At 63.6% G+C, this 14765-nt stretch overlaps 1 protein-coding gene across 2 annotated transcripts; it reads right to left on the reverse strand.

Moving 5' to 3' along the window:
* Window positions 1-1085: 1085 nt before the first annotated feature.
* PPM1J (protein phosphatase, Mg2+/Mn2+ dependent 1J) lies at window positions 1086-9679 on the reverse strand. Of its 2 annotated transcripts, none has more exons than XM_074925517.1 (10): window positions 9370-9679; window positions 8169-8285; window positions 7385-7700; window positions 6852-6964; window positions 5370-5454; window positions 3814-3932; window positions 3567-3630; window positions 3298-3405; window positions 2998-3149; window positions 1086-2717 (listed from the first exon to the last, which is right to left on the reverse strand). In XM_074925517.1, the coding sequence occupies exons 1-10, from the start codon at window positions 9612-9614 to the stop codon at window positions 2570-2572; spliced, it is 1467 nt and encodes a 488-aa protein (XP_074781618.1). In that variant the 5' UTR covers window positions 9615-9679; the 3' UTR covers window positions 1086-2569. The 2 variants fall into 2 exon arrangements, with proteins under 2 accessions (XP_074781618.1, XP_074781617.1); XM_074925516.1 differs by having other exon boundaries at window positions 7385-7708; window positions 8159-8285; window positions 9370-9677.
* Window positions 9680-14765: the final 5086 nt, after the last annotated feature.

The following is a 14765-nucleotide window of genomic DNA, read 5'->3' on the forward strand; positions in this document are numbered from 1 at the left end:
AGCCACCGGGAGCGAGAGGCCAGACCTGCCGGGGCAGGGAGAGCCCAATGAGGCAGGTCCCGGCGGAGGCAGCGGTGCCCGGCAGCCGGACGCCGTCGCGCCCCTCCTGCCTCCCCCCGTGCTGCCCGGCCGCCGTTCCCGCTCCCACCGGGCTGGGGACGTGCCCTGGGCAGGGACCGGGTGGCTGCTCCTGCCCGCAGTGCCCCGGCCGCTCGGGCAGGGAAAGGCGGCCCCGGGGGCCTGGCCCCGACCCGGGCTCATCCACCGCTGCTATTTTAAGGGCTCCGAGACAATTTTTCTTAATTTATCAAGCCCCGGGCCAGGAGCTGGTTCCAAAGGAAATGTTTCCTTAGCGAAAAAGGGGACCACAGAGGGAGCTTTAGATGCAGCCTCTGCCTCCTCGCCTCACCCCGCAGGTCCCAGGCCGTGACCCGGAGAAGCCGAACCACCACCAGGAGCATCGCGCCGGGGAATGGGGCTGCACAAACAACTGTGGGGGAGCGGGGAAAACGTCTGTGAGCATGAGGAGCACCCGTCAGGGGGACGGGGGACCCCCCCAGAGAGGGATCCCGCCTCTCCGGCATGGTCGCGTCCCTGGGAGCTCCCCGGGAGCCACCCGCTCCCTGAAGGAGGGACCCTTCGGGCGGGGGAACCATCAGCCCTTCCTCCCCTCCACCGCCCGCGTCCGTCCGTCCGGGCGCTGCCTGCGGCCGGGGGGGCCCAGCCTGGGGCGTGCTGCTTCTCAATCCTCACCCAAGCCCAGCGCAGCCATCGCCAGCCTGGGCCTGCTCTGGGTTACGGACCCACCCTGTGACCCTTCTGGGGTCAGTCTGACCTGACCAGGCATCGCCGCTGCCCCCCAGCCCTGGGCAGCCCCCCCCGGGCCGCACGGCCACCGTTCCCACTCCCCAGGGCGAGAAACCCCACAGGGTCTGGGCAGCGCCAAGGGCAGAGGGACGGCAGGAGCTCACAGGGCTCTGCCTGGGTCTGTTTGCTACCCAGCCTGCCTACGTAAATTAATCAGAGCTAATTGGCTTTTAGGTAGGCCTTTGCAGGAGCTCTGCAAGAAAGACTTTGAACCGGGATCGTGAGTGGCAAAACCTTTATTTACATGCACAGTGCTACGCAAGGACAGGCTCCTGGCCCCAGCATCACTCCCCGCTCCCTTCAGCACAGACGCCAACAGGTTAAAATCTCACTGGATCACTTTCACTTCCCATCAAGTGTACCCAGTTTATTTACATCCCACTGATTACAAGAGACAAACAACATTCACCAGAGGTGACACTTGACAAGAAGTGGCTCCAGTCAGTGACAGCAGGACACAGGCTACTGGTGCCATGGAGCCTTCCCACAGCAAGGGACAGGGCCCAGCTCTCCCCCCACCACGCCGGGCCCACCCCTCGCGTTCCGGGAGGACGCGACGCTCTGCAGAGATCCAGGGAATGGGTCCTCGGGGTCAGAGGTGTGCGTGGTGCAAAGACCCTGGGCAGTGATCAACTGCTGCTACAGCTCTGCTCAGCACCAGCTTCAAGATTATTACGAAAAAAGGAGGAGTTGTCTTCCCCGCCCCCCCAGTCACAATCAAAGTGCTTTTATCGTGGGTTTCCAGCCCTCAGCTAAGCAGATCTACGCAGCACATTTAAGCCGTTAAGCTCGGCTGAACAGGGCTGCTCCGTGCAGCGGCGGCTCAGCAGCGGCCAGCTTAGAGCCGCTCAGAAGTGCAGACACGTTCATAGCGACTCCCCTCACCAAGAAAGGATTCAGACCTTTTCCAGCTCGGCTCTCCAGTTAATAATAATTAATTGGCTCCAGAAACACAGCAGTGAGCCAAGGCATGAAGAGGGGTGAGGGCAGAACCCGCGGCTCAGCCCGTGCAGTGCAACAGCCCACTCCCTGCCCGGGGCTCGCGGTGCCCCGCAGCGACCGAGCGCGGCCCCATCCTCCCAAACCCAAGACTAAGACACGGCCTGTGGCCGGGACGAGGGCGCGGGGGGCCACAAGCACAAAACCAGGGTGTGGGGCGTGGGGCTCGGCCCCACAACCAGACTTCTGCCGGCTGAGCACTGCCCGGCTGCCAGCTGGGCTTCACCCCGGGCCCCGGCCCGGCCCAGCCCCAGCAGCGGCGTCGGTGTCACCGGCGCGAGTGTCACAGGGCCGGGGGGGACGACTGCAGCAGCAGCACAGGCCTCGCCAGGTGCGAGTGCCCCAACGGCCGCGGCACACGGTGGGAACCAGCGCACCCAGCCCGGGGCGAAGGACGCACCGAGGGCCGGGAGCCTTGAGGCTTTTCACAGCAATCAAGAAAGTGGCAGCACAAAAAAAATCTCCCGAATCCCCATCCCCACCCTCTGTCCGAGGCCCTTCCACCTCCACCCGGGCTGGGGGGCAGCACGTGGAGGGGGATGCTCTAGGCCGGGGCACAGACGGAGGCTCTGGGTTTCTTTCTCTTCTCGCGGTCGGCTCAGGAGACAAGTGCTCGCGGGAGACGTGGCCCCGAGGCAGCGCCAGCATCCACTCGGCTCCGTCCAGGCAGAGGCGAGCCCCGCTGCCCCGGGCTCATCGGGCATCACGTGTAGTTGCCCGGGCCACCCAGAGGGATCACGAAGACAGAGATGTCGTCACCAGAGCCCAGCTTGTCGTTGGCCAGCCGCCAGCCCCGCTCCTTCAGCACCCCCCTGGAGCGCAGCACCAGCTCCTGGGCCACCATGGTGTACCTGGGGGGCACAGCACCGCATGGCTCAGCAAGGCACCCCAGACCCCCTGATGCAGCCTCCTGCGGTCCCTGGCAAGGACGGAGAAGCTGGAGGAGCCAGCGGTGCAGGAAAGGGTCTCGGAGAGCTCTGAGCTCAGACACGCGCGCAGGGGAGCGGGGCACGCTGCAGACAGCACCAGCCCCGAGGCCGGAGGGATTCACGGCCACGACACGGCTCCACGGAGCAAGAGGAGGTGCTGGAGTGCAGGACACGCGCGTCCCGCTGCCCACTCGTGGCTCACCTGCACGGGTCGTTGGGCTCGTAGCTCGTCAGCACCTCCATCACCACGCCAGCCACCTCCTTGTCGTTGGTGACATCCCAGAGCCCATCGGTGCCCAAGACCAGAACGTCATCGGGACAGTGCTCATACTCCGTGAGGTCGTACACCCTGACCTGGCAAGCGACGGGGCAAGTGCAAGGGTGAGGGGCAGAGGCAGAGGAGGCTCCTGCTGCTCTGGGCGCACCACGGGTCTGGTCACCCCGACAGGCTCCGGCCGCTGCAGGAACCGCCGGGAGCAGAGGGGCCGGCAGCCAGGCTCACCTCGGGGAAGCAGGACAGGAAAGGCTTGATGTGGATGTTGGAGCTGAACACCTTGAGGTCGTGGTCTCCCAGGCCCCGCGTGACTCCAATCGTGGCCATCACCCGAGCCTGGAGAAGGGAGAAATCAAAAGGAAACTTTAAGCCGCTTCAATCCCAGCTGAGATACGCTGGCATTGGCGACAGCGTTAGCAAAAAGGGGCTGGAACCCCCGGATTCATCAAGGGTGGGCAGGGTGTGACCCCCACACAGCTCCTGCCACAGCACTTCACCTTTTTGCCTTCCCCGTAGATAAGCGGAAACTTCAGGTCATCTTCTTCTACCTTTTTGTAAGCCCTGGTTAAAACAAACCAGACGGCGTGTCAGCAGGCGAAGGCTCCCAGCACCTCCCCTGCCCGCTCAGGACAGGGCCTCCCCCAGGGTAAGGCCCCTCCAGACCCGGGGACGCGGCGTGGCACAGCCCCGGCCCACGGGACGGGCTGCTGGAGCCGGGCGCAGCGGGACGGGACGGGGCGTTACCAGCCGTTCATGTTTTGGTCTCTGTACAGCATCTTCTTCCCCAGCTCCTTGGGCTGGATCCTGCGGGGGAACTCGAGGTGGGTGAACTCCTTCCCCAGCAGCTCGGGCCTCAGGAACGCCTGCGGGACGAAGCGGCGGCTCAGCCGCAGCACCTCACCGGCCGCCGCGGCACGGGGCCCGCCAGCACCCCGGCCCCTCCGTCGGGCCGCAGGGGTAACGTCAGCTGCTCTGGGCCGTGGTAAAGCAGCTTCCAACCACCCGTCTGCGCTACACCCAGAGGGCAGACAGGAGCCGGGGACAGCCACGCCAACACCCAGCAAGAAGCGAAGCTTTTGCATGGAGAGTTTTGGGAAATGAGGATCTCCAAAAGGGGTCAAAACACAGCAAACTCCAGGAGAAGCTGGAATTTTGCCAGGAGGAGTCAGCCACAGACCTCCCGGGACCCCGGGCCCAGCACCGGGCACGGCGCTTGTCCAAGGATAAGAGCTGAAGGATCTTTTCAGGAACCGTGTCCTGGCCAAGAAGCAGCACAGGGCCCCCTCCCCGGGCAGCACCCGCAGCCCCAGGGCACCGGGAACAGGGACAGCGTTGGGAAATGCAGGTGGAGGAAGAAAGAGCTGAAAGAAAGCAGGAGAGCCCTTGGGAACACGGGAGGGCCCAGTGCAGAGGCACGGAGAGCCCCGTCCCGCGCCGGGGGGGCCCTGACCACAGCCTGGGCTCTGTGCAGCAGAGCAAGAGTGTGCCTGGCCCCCTGCCTGCACCCTGCCCATCGTAGCCGGCTGGAGAGGATCCTGCTCACAGCAGCTCCCTCCTCTCAGTCATTCAAAAATAGATCCAAGAAAAAAATGCCTCAGTGTTTTTCCAAGTATGTTGAAAGCCAGGAAATCGCATCCAGCAAGACCTCCTCCAGCACAAGCGCCTCCTCCTCCGTGCTGCCGTCAGAGAGGTCTTTATAACCTTAAAAAGGCTCCCTGTGTGGCACGGGGGGTTTGTCCAGGCCGGGCAGAGAGGAGCTTTTGGGAAGAGAGCTAGAAACCCGCTGGCACACGTCAGCTCCCTGCCTCCCCAGGGAGCAGCCGGGGAAGAAACCAGGACTCGGCGCAAGCGCTGCGGCTCCTCGGAGCGTGCGAGGGAGCAGGACGGGGGGAGGGAGCGGAGCCCCGCTCCTCCCGGTCGCCGCCCAGCCAGCCCGCTGCCACCCCGGGCAGGAGCAGGGCCAGAGGGACCGAACTGGCTCCATGCAGCTGCACCCAACCGGCCCCACGCTGAGAGCCCGGGGTCCCCAGGTGCTGGCTGGGCGCAGACCCCCACGCTGACCCCGCAGCAAACCGGGGCTCCACCGGCCAGGAGATGCCCCCCGGCAGTGGGCCAGGGCAGCTCCCCACGTCCCAACACCCCTCCCCAACCCAGCGAGCTGGCCGGGATGGACAAAGCCACCGGCAGGTCCCGGCGGGTCCCTCGGCCCCGGGACCCCCGCAAGGAGGCAGCGCGGGGGGCTGAGAAGGGGCCAGGAAGTGGTTCAGCAGGGATGAGGTTAGAAGAAAGGTCTTTCTTACTAAAAACTGCAGCCTCTGCCTCTCTGTCTCTGGAGTAAACTCCCTGGACATTGGAATGATTTCCCCATTACGGATGATAATGGCCCTGCAATGAAACATGGAAGGATGGATTAGAGAGGCGGAGCGGAGCCGTGGCGGGGGAGCTGAGCCCGGCGCTCCGGGGCGATTCCCTGCGGGGCTGCGGGCGGTGCAGCCCTTCCCCTGGCTGCCAGCCCCTTCCCAGCCCCGGGCCGGGGGCTGCGGCCTGAATCCGCTGCGTAACGCAGGGCACGTCCCCCGCCCGTGCGGGATGGGCTGCGAGGCAGAGAAAATGGAAGAGAAGCATGGGGCAGAGGGGAATGAAGCAGAGCAAACCAAAGGGCAGGCTATGGTTAGTAAAGGAGGAGCACAAATTGGGACCCCCCCCCAGAGGGGAGCCACACGCCAGCCAGGCAGAATTCGGCAGCAGCAGGACACGGCTGGGGCTGCTCCGACGGTTTAATGTGCTAAAAAACCTAAAAGTCTGATTATGAGATGTTTCTGGATGGCATGGGGGGATCGAGGATCTCCAGCAGTGGTGGCCCAGCTGTCCCCCCCGCTGTCCCTCCAGGGCTGCGGCTCTGCCCCAGCGATGCCGGGCCTGGCTGAGCCCAGCTCTGAGCCCAGCTCTGAGCCCAGCCCTGGCAGCGTCCAGAGCCCGAGGAGGGAACAGACCCTCGCCCAGAGGCACCGTTACAGCCCCGGGGCCCCGCGCACGTCCCGCACGGCCACGGAGGGGCCCCGCACCCAAAACTGGAGGCATGAAGGTCTTCCTCCTCCTCCTCTCCCTCCATCCCAGAGCTGGAAGCACATCCTCCAGCCTCAGACAATTACAGAGCCTGTATTTGCTGGCCTGACCCTGCCGAGGACAAGCAAACCCTGGAGTAAATACAGAGCTACTCAACCCAGCTTCACCCCCAGCACAAGGTGGACTTGCCCTCCTGCCATGGCTCGGGGGTAGGAACACACGCAGGCCCAGTTACAGCAACGCACCCACGGCAACGCACAGATCAGCCAAAGTCCCTGCGCTCCCACGGGACTTCTCTGCACAAAGATTTGTGTGTCCTTCTCCTGAAACAGTTCACCGGTACAAAGTGTGCCCTAAAATAACTTATTGAACATTTCCGAAAGCTTTGCTGAGGGCAATTTTCCCTCCCCAACTTGCAGCCCAAACCAGCGCTGGCAGCAGGGGCTGGGGTGTGATCCAGAAGCAGACGGGAAGGAAGGAGCAAGTCCCAGATTTTGGGAGGTGACTCTGCAGCCCGCTCTGCGCGCCGGGCAAACGCGGGGACGGTGGCAGGACACACTGTCCCCGGTGCACGGCTCTGCCCAGTCCCGCTGCCTCTGCCCTCCCCAAGACAGCCCAGCTTCAGGGACGGAGCCGGCTGCTCCTCAGCAGCCTCCAGCGCCGGGGAGCTCCTCGATTACGGGGCGAAAGGCGGGAGCTGCTCCGCGGGGCCGTACCTGCTGTCGCCGGCGTTGGCCACGTAGAACTTGCCCATGAGGTAGACGGCGGCCAGGGCGCAGCAGCCCCCGGGCAGGCGCTGGGACACTCGCTCCCGCTCGATCTGGTCGTCCTGGGGAGACAGAGCGTGGCTCCAGGCAGGGCGGGCAGGCAAAGGTACAAACCAAAGCAAGCAGCCCAAAATAGCACCCGGCTGCTCCGGCAGCACCTGGGCTACAAGCCCAGCCCAGAGCCTGCTCCAGGCGGGGCCGGGCACCCTTCCCCATGCAGGGCGGCTGCAGGGCTGGGGACGAAGCGCAGAGAAGCCTTCTGCACCCACACCGGAGACCCAGGTGCCTGCGTCCTGAGCCCCCGAAATACGGGAGAGCATCACAGTGCCCCTCCAAGCCCGCCCTGCTCGGAGCCCTCACCGCAGCCCCCTCCCTGCTGCAGAGCTGCTTTCGCCGGAGGGGACGTGCCGGTGCAGACAGGGACAGCAGGGAGATGCTCCCGGGGGTGCCCCGGGCATCCCCGCGGGTGGGGTCTCACTCACCATGTGCTTGAAGGCGTTCTCGATGGCGCCGATCACCAGGCTCTCGTGGGAGACCTCTTTCTCCAGGTGAAACCGTGGCACAGCATCGTTGGGGACCTCCCCACTGTCCTCTGCCGGGGGGACCCGGCTCGGCTCGGTGGGGCCGGCCCGGGTGTCATGTGAGAGGCAGATGGGAGGTGGGGAGGGGTCCTGCAGGATGTCCACGAGGTCCCGGAGCTGCTCACAGATGTGCAGATGGAGCCTCTTGGATGCCAGGACAGCAGCGCCGCTGCCCGCATGGCCATCGAACAAGGCCCAGTAGTGGAAATAAAAACCCCTCCTGCCCTGCGGGGAGAGGAAGGAAGGTTAAACGAGCCTGCGAGGAAGCAGATGGGATGGGAAATTCAGAGCAGTGGGGTCACCAGCTGAGGACAACACGCGGGGCTTCGCCTCCGGTTGGCAGCCAGCGCAGGCAGAGGTGACACGGGCAGCTGATCCAGGCTGTCCAGACACAGCTGGTCCCTGGCTCCAGCCCCTGGCTGCGTCAGACACCTCGTGCTGCCAGCAGCGCGTCCCCGGCAGCCGGCTCCTCCGAAGGGGAGGCACCTCCGCAGCCTGCCGGGGCACACGGGCCGGTGGCCGCCCCGGGCCAGCCAGCCCTGGTCAGTGCAGCAGGGACGCTGGCAGGAGCAGGGGCAGCCAGCCCGGGGACCGAGGGAACCCTCAGCACACAGACATCGCCACGTGCCCCACCTCGCGTCCCCCCATCGCGTCCCCGCCTGCGCGGGCTCTCACCCCGTCCAGCTCCCCGCCACCTTCCCGGGATGGCGGCTGGCCCCTGGGGCAGGGCCTCCTCTCCACAAACACCACCTCGCAGCACGCCTGGTCCTCGTTGTGCTGGCTCTTCCCCGCATTGATCACCCTGCCGGGAGGAAACACGGTGTAAGGGCTCTTCCTTTCCCACCCCAGGGGCCCCCAGCCCCCTGACGCCTGCCCGTGCCCCACATCGGGGGCTCTGCGGGTGCTCCCGTCCTGCCGGGGCAGCGCCCGGGCGGGATGTCCCCGATCAGTCTGTCCGGGGCCAGCAGCAGCACTTGCCCCCACCAGCACCTAGGGGGGCGACCAGTAAAAGCTGGTTTTGCTGAAGGTCCCAACCGCGGCGACTGCCCCAAATCCAGCCCCAAGGTGCACCCACAGCCGGGGCGCAGGGGCAGGGCTCCCTCCCCGAGGAGGAGAGGGAGAAGGTGACAAGGATGGAACCAGCAGAACTTTTGCAGAAAGAGTCACGTCAACTTTTCACCCCCTCTGCAGATTTCTGAATTGCAAAACCTGCTCACGGGAGGAAGCTGTAAACGTGCCCGGCGGGACGGGCCCTTTGGGCAGAGACTTTGCAAGTGGTTTGCAAAGAGAAGTCCTGGGAGATGGAAGAGAAGTCTCGCTGCTGAGCAGAGGGGGGGGGTTGCTCTCCAGTACCTCCTGGGGCAAATTAACACCTCGAAAAGCTCCCGCGGGTATGGGGAAGGTCAGCCTGAAAAAGGGATGCGGGAGCGGGTTGACGGCTCCGACGCCTGACATCCCCCCCGGCCCCCCCCGGCCCGCGGTGACGGTGAAACCCGCCGCGAGGAAAAGGAGAAGAGGATCGGGCCCTCGAAGGGGAACCCCAAATCCGGCCCCACTCCCAAGGCAGCTTCGAGCCCCTCCTCCCGCCGAGCCCCGCAGCAGCTCCTCCACCCCTCGGGGTCGGTTCCCCATCAGCGACACCGGCTGTTGCGCAGATCCGAGCGGAGAACGAGGGACAGAGGAGCCCGGAACCCCGCGGGGACGGGGGGGTGAGAGCATAAACCCCCACCGACGGTTTCCCGTGCAAGGCGCAGCCCCCCCCCGCCGCTACTCCTGGAGAAACAAACCCGTCCGGCTGCGACCCACTTCACCCCCAGGGGCCCCGCTGCGGTGCCGGTTCCCCCCGCCCCGAGCTGCGAAGCCCCCCCCGGGCCCCCCCAGCTCACTCGGCGTAGCCCGTGCTCCAGGGCAGGCGGCGGCGGCGGCCGTCGGGGCTCTGCACCGCCCGGCCCCCGTGGTCATCGGCGCGGCGCAGCTCCTCGGCGCTGAGCTGCAGGAAGGCCGGACGGCAGAAGGACGAGTCCCCCTCGCCACCCCCCCCGCCGCCGCCGCCCCCCCGGGGCTCCGCGGGGGGCTGCGCGCTCGCCCCCGCCACCAGCTGCGCCACGGCGGCGCGCACCCGCAGCAGCATGGGCCCAGCTCAGCCCGGCCCGGCCCAGCGGAGCCCGGCCCAGCTCGGCCCAGCCCGGCCCAGCTCAGCCCAGCTCGGCCCAGCCCGCCGCCCCGCCCCGTCGCGGGGAGGAGGAGGAGGAGGAGAAAGTCGGGGGGGCGCGACAGCTCCCCGCCGCAGCGCGTCCGCGCATCGCCCCGCAGGGCCCCCCCCGGCCCGGGCAGAGGGGGAGCCCCTGAGGAGGTCACCCAGGAGCTGGGGGGGTGTGGGGGGGTCGCCGCTGTCAGCCCCGGGGGGACGGGGCCGAGCTCCGCGGCTCGGCGGCCCCCCAGAAGCAGCGAGGAGAGGGGGGTTTACCGGCGGGGGGGGGGGGGCACATGGCGTTCCCGGGGCTCCGGCAGAGCCACCTGCTCGGATAGAACGTCCCCTGGGAGTGGCGGGGGCTCTGTCGCCCCCCACAGCGCTCCCCAGGGACACCCGACCCCCGCGCAGCCAGCCGGGGCTATTAATAGCCCCCCCCGGCCCGGGAGGGGCAGGGAGTCAACGCGAGGGGACCGAGCTCCGTCCGGGGGTGCGCAGCGACGCCGGGGGGGGGTGTGTGCAGGGACCCGAGGTGGCGCTGGATGGCGACACAGGCTGCGCTACGGCCCCGGGGCCGGCCCCGACCCCCCCGGGCTGGAAAACCTGCCGGTGGGTGCCTGGCACCGCCGGCCCTTCCCTTGGCGGGGGGGTGGCAGGGACGGAGCGTGCAGCTGCCTCCTACAAATTATTCCTGGGCCCCTTCCTCGGTGCAGCTCCCCGTCAGGCGCGGCGGGGCTCGTCCCGGCGGGGGGGCCGGGAGCCCCGCGGTTTGGCCGGGTTGGCAGCCTGGCACACGCCCGGGTTACACGCGGCTCCTATTTCAGGTGCTGGGCCCATCTCTCCCCTCCTGGCTCCCCGGTGCCTTCTGGCTCTGTTGCGCTGGCAGCTTTGGGCATGGGGGGACAGCGGGGGGGCCCGGGGCTGCCCCAGTGTGGCCGGGACCTGTGGTGGGCAGCGGTGGACCTGTGGTAGCCTGGAGGCCAGCAGCCCCCCTGTCCCTCGCCAGCATCCCCGGCGCCTCTCTCTTTGCCCCGCACACCCTCCCCCTTGCAGCGTGTCCTGCTGCCGCTCGCGCGGGGGGGTCAGGTATGGGGAGTGCAATGTCCTTCGTGTTATTGAGGCTGAACATCACCGGTTCCTCCAGGGAATGTTCCTCTCCTCCCCCCGGCTGCCGCTCGGCCCTGTGCTGCTGAGTCACCGGGATGCTCTCCTTGGAAAGAAGGAAATGGCAGTTGCCAAAATGCCTCCCGTGGCGGGCTGAGCCTCCCTGGGCTTTGTTGTTTCCTTTACGCCAAGCGCTGCGCAGGAAGAGCGCTCTGACATAAAACCACGCTGCAAGAACGCTCCTGGGACAATGCGGTGCCGCTGAACGGTTTCCAAGACAGAGGGCTACGCTTCCTCCCATTCATCCCTCCTGCCGGGTCAAAGTGACGTTTCCTCCTTGTGGGGGGCCAGTGTCCCCCCTCCCGGGCTGCCTGGCAGGACGGGGCAGTTCCAGACCGAGTCAGAGTCCCGGCCCGGGGAGGCTGATGCTGGTAAACGCGGCGCTGGCCGCCCGCAGCTCTGCCCTCTGCCCCTCTGTCCCGCGGGACGTGTCCCTCTGCCCGAGCACAGGCCGGGCACGGCTCCTCGTGAGCCTCCGATGCCTGACGGGACAGACTGCTGTCCCGCGGGATTCCTGCCACAGCCACTGCCTGCTTCCACGCTCTGGAGACGCTTCTTCACCCCCGGGCTGCGCCGGGCGACTGCAGCGGAGCAGAAACTCTCCTCGAGTGGGTGCAAAGCTGGCGAGACTCTCCTGCAGCCTCCAGAGCTGTGGGGATCGTGCAGGCTGATCGACGCCAGGTTTCTGCGTCACTCAGCGTCGTTTGAGGGTTTCTGCTGGACCTGGACGCGGGCGTCTCCTTCCCCACGGAGCCTCCCCGATGAGCTCCCTTCCCTCCGGTCCTCCCCTGCCTCCTTGCCCGGGGTTTGCTGTGCAGAGCGCAGGAGATGTAAGGTTACGACATCCCCTCGTTTCTGGACAAAGCTTTGTGAAAATGGTGATGAAAATGATTCCTTTTAATTTCTAGGGGAGGACCGGAGGAACAATTTTCCCAAGCCCTTTTTAAATGAAAAGCTTATTGCGAAGGAGTGGAGGTTTCAATGCCTTTCAGGTTTTAATGCCATTTTTCCTCACCAGGAGCAGATCTCTTGCTGGTTCTGCCCGTCTCTGCAGGGCAGGAGGAGCTGAGCTCACCGGGGCAGCAGCTCCCTGGGCACGGGGAGCACTGGCACCAGGACCGATAACCTCCTGCCAGCCTGCTGCCGGGATAAACACTGATTTAAAGACTACTAACCCAGGAATTAGGCTTAAATTATGTTGTTTTGCTTAATTTCTCATGCAATGTTTAGCATTAAAAAAACCTAAGTTTCATCATTCTTCCGTGTTGCCGAGCCCCAAAGGAGGTAGGATGAAGCCAGAGAGATATTTCGAGTTGAAAGAATGACATGTTGGTGGCATTTATGGCAGAACAGAAGTAAATTAAACATCTAGATCATAAAAGTACTGGAGGATGTTTTAAAAGAGGCTCTTTGCAGCAGTGCATTAGTTGACTGCACAGCTTTACTGTGTAATGAGCAATATATTAATTTATAATTAGTGTAATACAGTGAAGCTCAGCAAATAGCTCTGTGCACTCTGGATAATTCATCAGCAGAAGAAGCAGCTCTTAATGGTTTCCAAGGTTTGCCTGTCCCCTGTAATTGGGAAGTTTGGGATTTATTGTTATTTCTTCCAAGGGATAATTCGGTTGCAAGCACACATCTTCATCCCGCGCCTGCTCCTGCGCGAGGCCGAGGAGCCTCTGGAGCGCCGCGGCCCCGGGCGCGCGTGACCTCCCCGCAGGCAGGTGCAGTCGGGGTTTTGCAGAGCAGATCGCTGGGAGTTGGTGCAATTTCCTGCGGGTTTTTACCGTCGCTCCTCCCGTCCTTGGGTCACTTGGCTTTTCCCCCTCTGCTGCTGCCGAAACTCCCTCACCCCTGTGAGGTCTCTGTGATAAACTCTGCTCTCGGCCTCCGGAGCCGCCACTTCTGGTGTGACATCACCTGGCAGCGGGAGCACGGAAGGACAATAGCCAGTGTGTGATAGCAAGGCTGACTGGAATTTACGGAGCCTTTAGGGATTTTATTTTTCAGATCGGAAGCCCAGAGGCTGCGGGACTGGGCCCTGCCTGTGCGGAGGGTGCCCAGGCTCCCTCCTGCACCGCCAGGGACCCGCCCCGAGATGCCCCGTGCCAGCCAAGCCTCCCCAAAAGGGAGCAAAACCCTCAGAGCTGGGGGCTGAGACAGCCCGGAGGCACCCGTGTGCCTCAGAGGAAGGGGATAAGTAAGTTTGAATCTTAACTCAGTGACCCACTGAAAATGGGGTGTGACAAATCTTCCCCAGGGATAAAACGTCAGGAGTTCTGCCTCTTCCGGCTTTAATAAAATCGTTTGTGTGTTGCTGCCGGTAAGTTGATTGCACTGAGGATTTAAAGTCTTCTGGCGAGCCCAGCTGCCTCGGCAGAACCATCTGACACAAGTCGTTGTCGAAAACCCCGAGTTTTCTTCCTGAGGAAAAGCCAGTTGGTTGTCTGGCGGGTTCAGGGGGGCCCAGGTAGGGGCCGGCCGGCCAGTCTAAGGGGAAAAGATTTCTTCCCCTCTAGAGGGGATGTTCATCACTGAGGTTTTCTAGTGCAGCTCTTTTCCTTGCCACACTTGTTATGGATACTAAGCAGTCCTCCCCGCCGTGCCCCCCGTCCTCCCCGGTAAAATAACGGGCTCCTGGGAGTCTCACAGCCCGCGGGAGAGCAAAGCTGAGGGCTGCTCTGGGCAGGCAAAGGAGAAGTCGCGGGGAGGAGGAATTACTGTGCTCACTGCCAGCGGAATGTAAATGAAATCAGTTTTACTGAAGTCTTAATTCTTCCCCTGCATTGAGATGCTGTGATCTGGAAAGCAGCAAGTTTGTATTTCTGAACCATTACATCAATAAAGAGCTTGATTTTTGTGGGCTTCCTTATTGAATAATCTGGCTTAATTTAATTGGAATTTGGCTGGTGTGAAAGGTAGTTTTGATTGCATCTGCTCTTGATCATTTCCATTACAACTTTGTGATCTGAAAAGTAATAGGTTTATATTTACTTATCATAGCAATAGAGACCTGAATTGGCAGACTCTCTATCAAATCACCTGATGAATATACACAGCAGATTTAATTTAGTTTCATATTGATTTTTGCCATTATTATTAAACCCCTCTGATCTGAAGAATGAGATGCTTGTATTTCTTTAATATCTTATTACTGGGGTTTGGGTTAATCTTGTAGAGCTTTTCCCTTTTTCTTTTGAGCAACCAAGACTAATTAATTGGAATTTAACATATGGCAATTTCTACTCTTAAAGGGAAAAAAAAGAACTCAGCTGCCTTAGATAAAATATCAGAGAAACCTGTTCTTATCATGGGCCTCTTAAAGCCGAGGTACTTTCCCCTGGCTCCCCGTGTGCATTTCGGGTGCCCCAGGGAAGCGGCGGCCAAGGTCTGGTGTCCCCAGGAGCTGGTGGGTGCCCTTGGGACATCTGCCTCTGCCAGGGGGAGCCCGCCTGGGGCTGGGCCCTGCGCTCTGCTTTCTCCAGCACAAATTGGTTCCCCTGATCTGGAGCTGTTATAAATCAAACCGAGATTAAAGAGGGACAGGTCCAGGTTTCTGCTGCGGACACGTGAAGGGGAGAGAAACCTTCCGCAGTGGGGGGACCGGCCCTGCCCCGCGTCCTTTCCTGGGGAAAAGCGGAAAGCTCTGCTGTGGGGGTGCTGGGGTTTGCTCGAGACCCGCTCGGACCAGAGGAAGGAAAACGGGGCAGGGGAGGCTGGTCAGGAGCGCCGGAGGAGCCGAGCAGGGCTCTGGGAAGCGGCAAAGCCCCGGGCGCGGGTGCTGGGTGGCAGCGAGGGGCCCGGCTTGGCGGTGGCTGGAGTGTCCCTGGGTGTGTGGAGAGGCAAGGTGCTGCCCCCGCCGCGCTCGGGGGCCACAGGGCTTGTACAGACCCGGGGCCAGCGGGTGCCGGGTGAGGTTGCCCC

This window comes from Athene noctua, chromosome 23 (genome assembly GCF_965140245.1).
Source record: "Athene noctua chromosome 23, bAthNoc1.hap1.1, whole genome shotgun sequence".
Classification (NCBI taxonomy): Eukaryota; Metazoa; Chordata; class Aves; order Strigiformes; family Strigidae; genus Athene; species Athene noctua.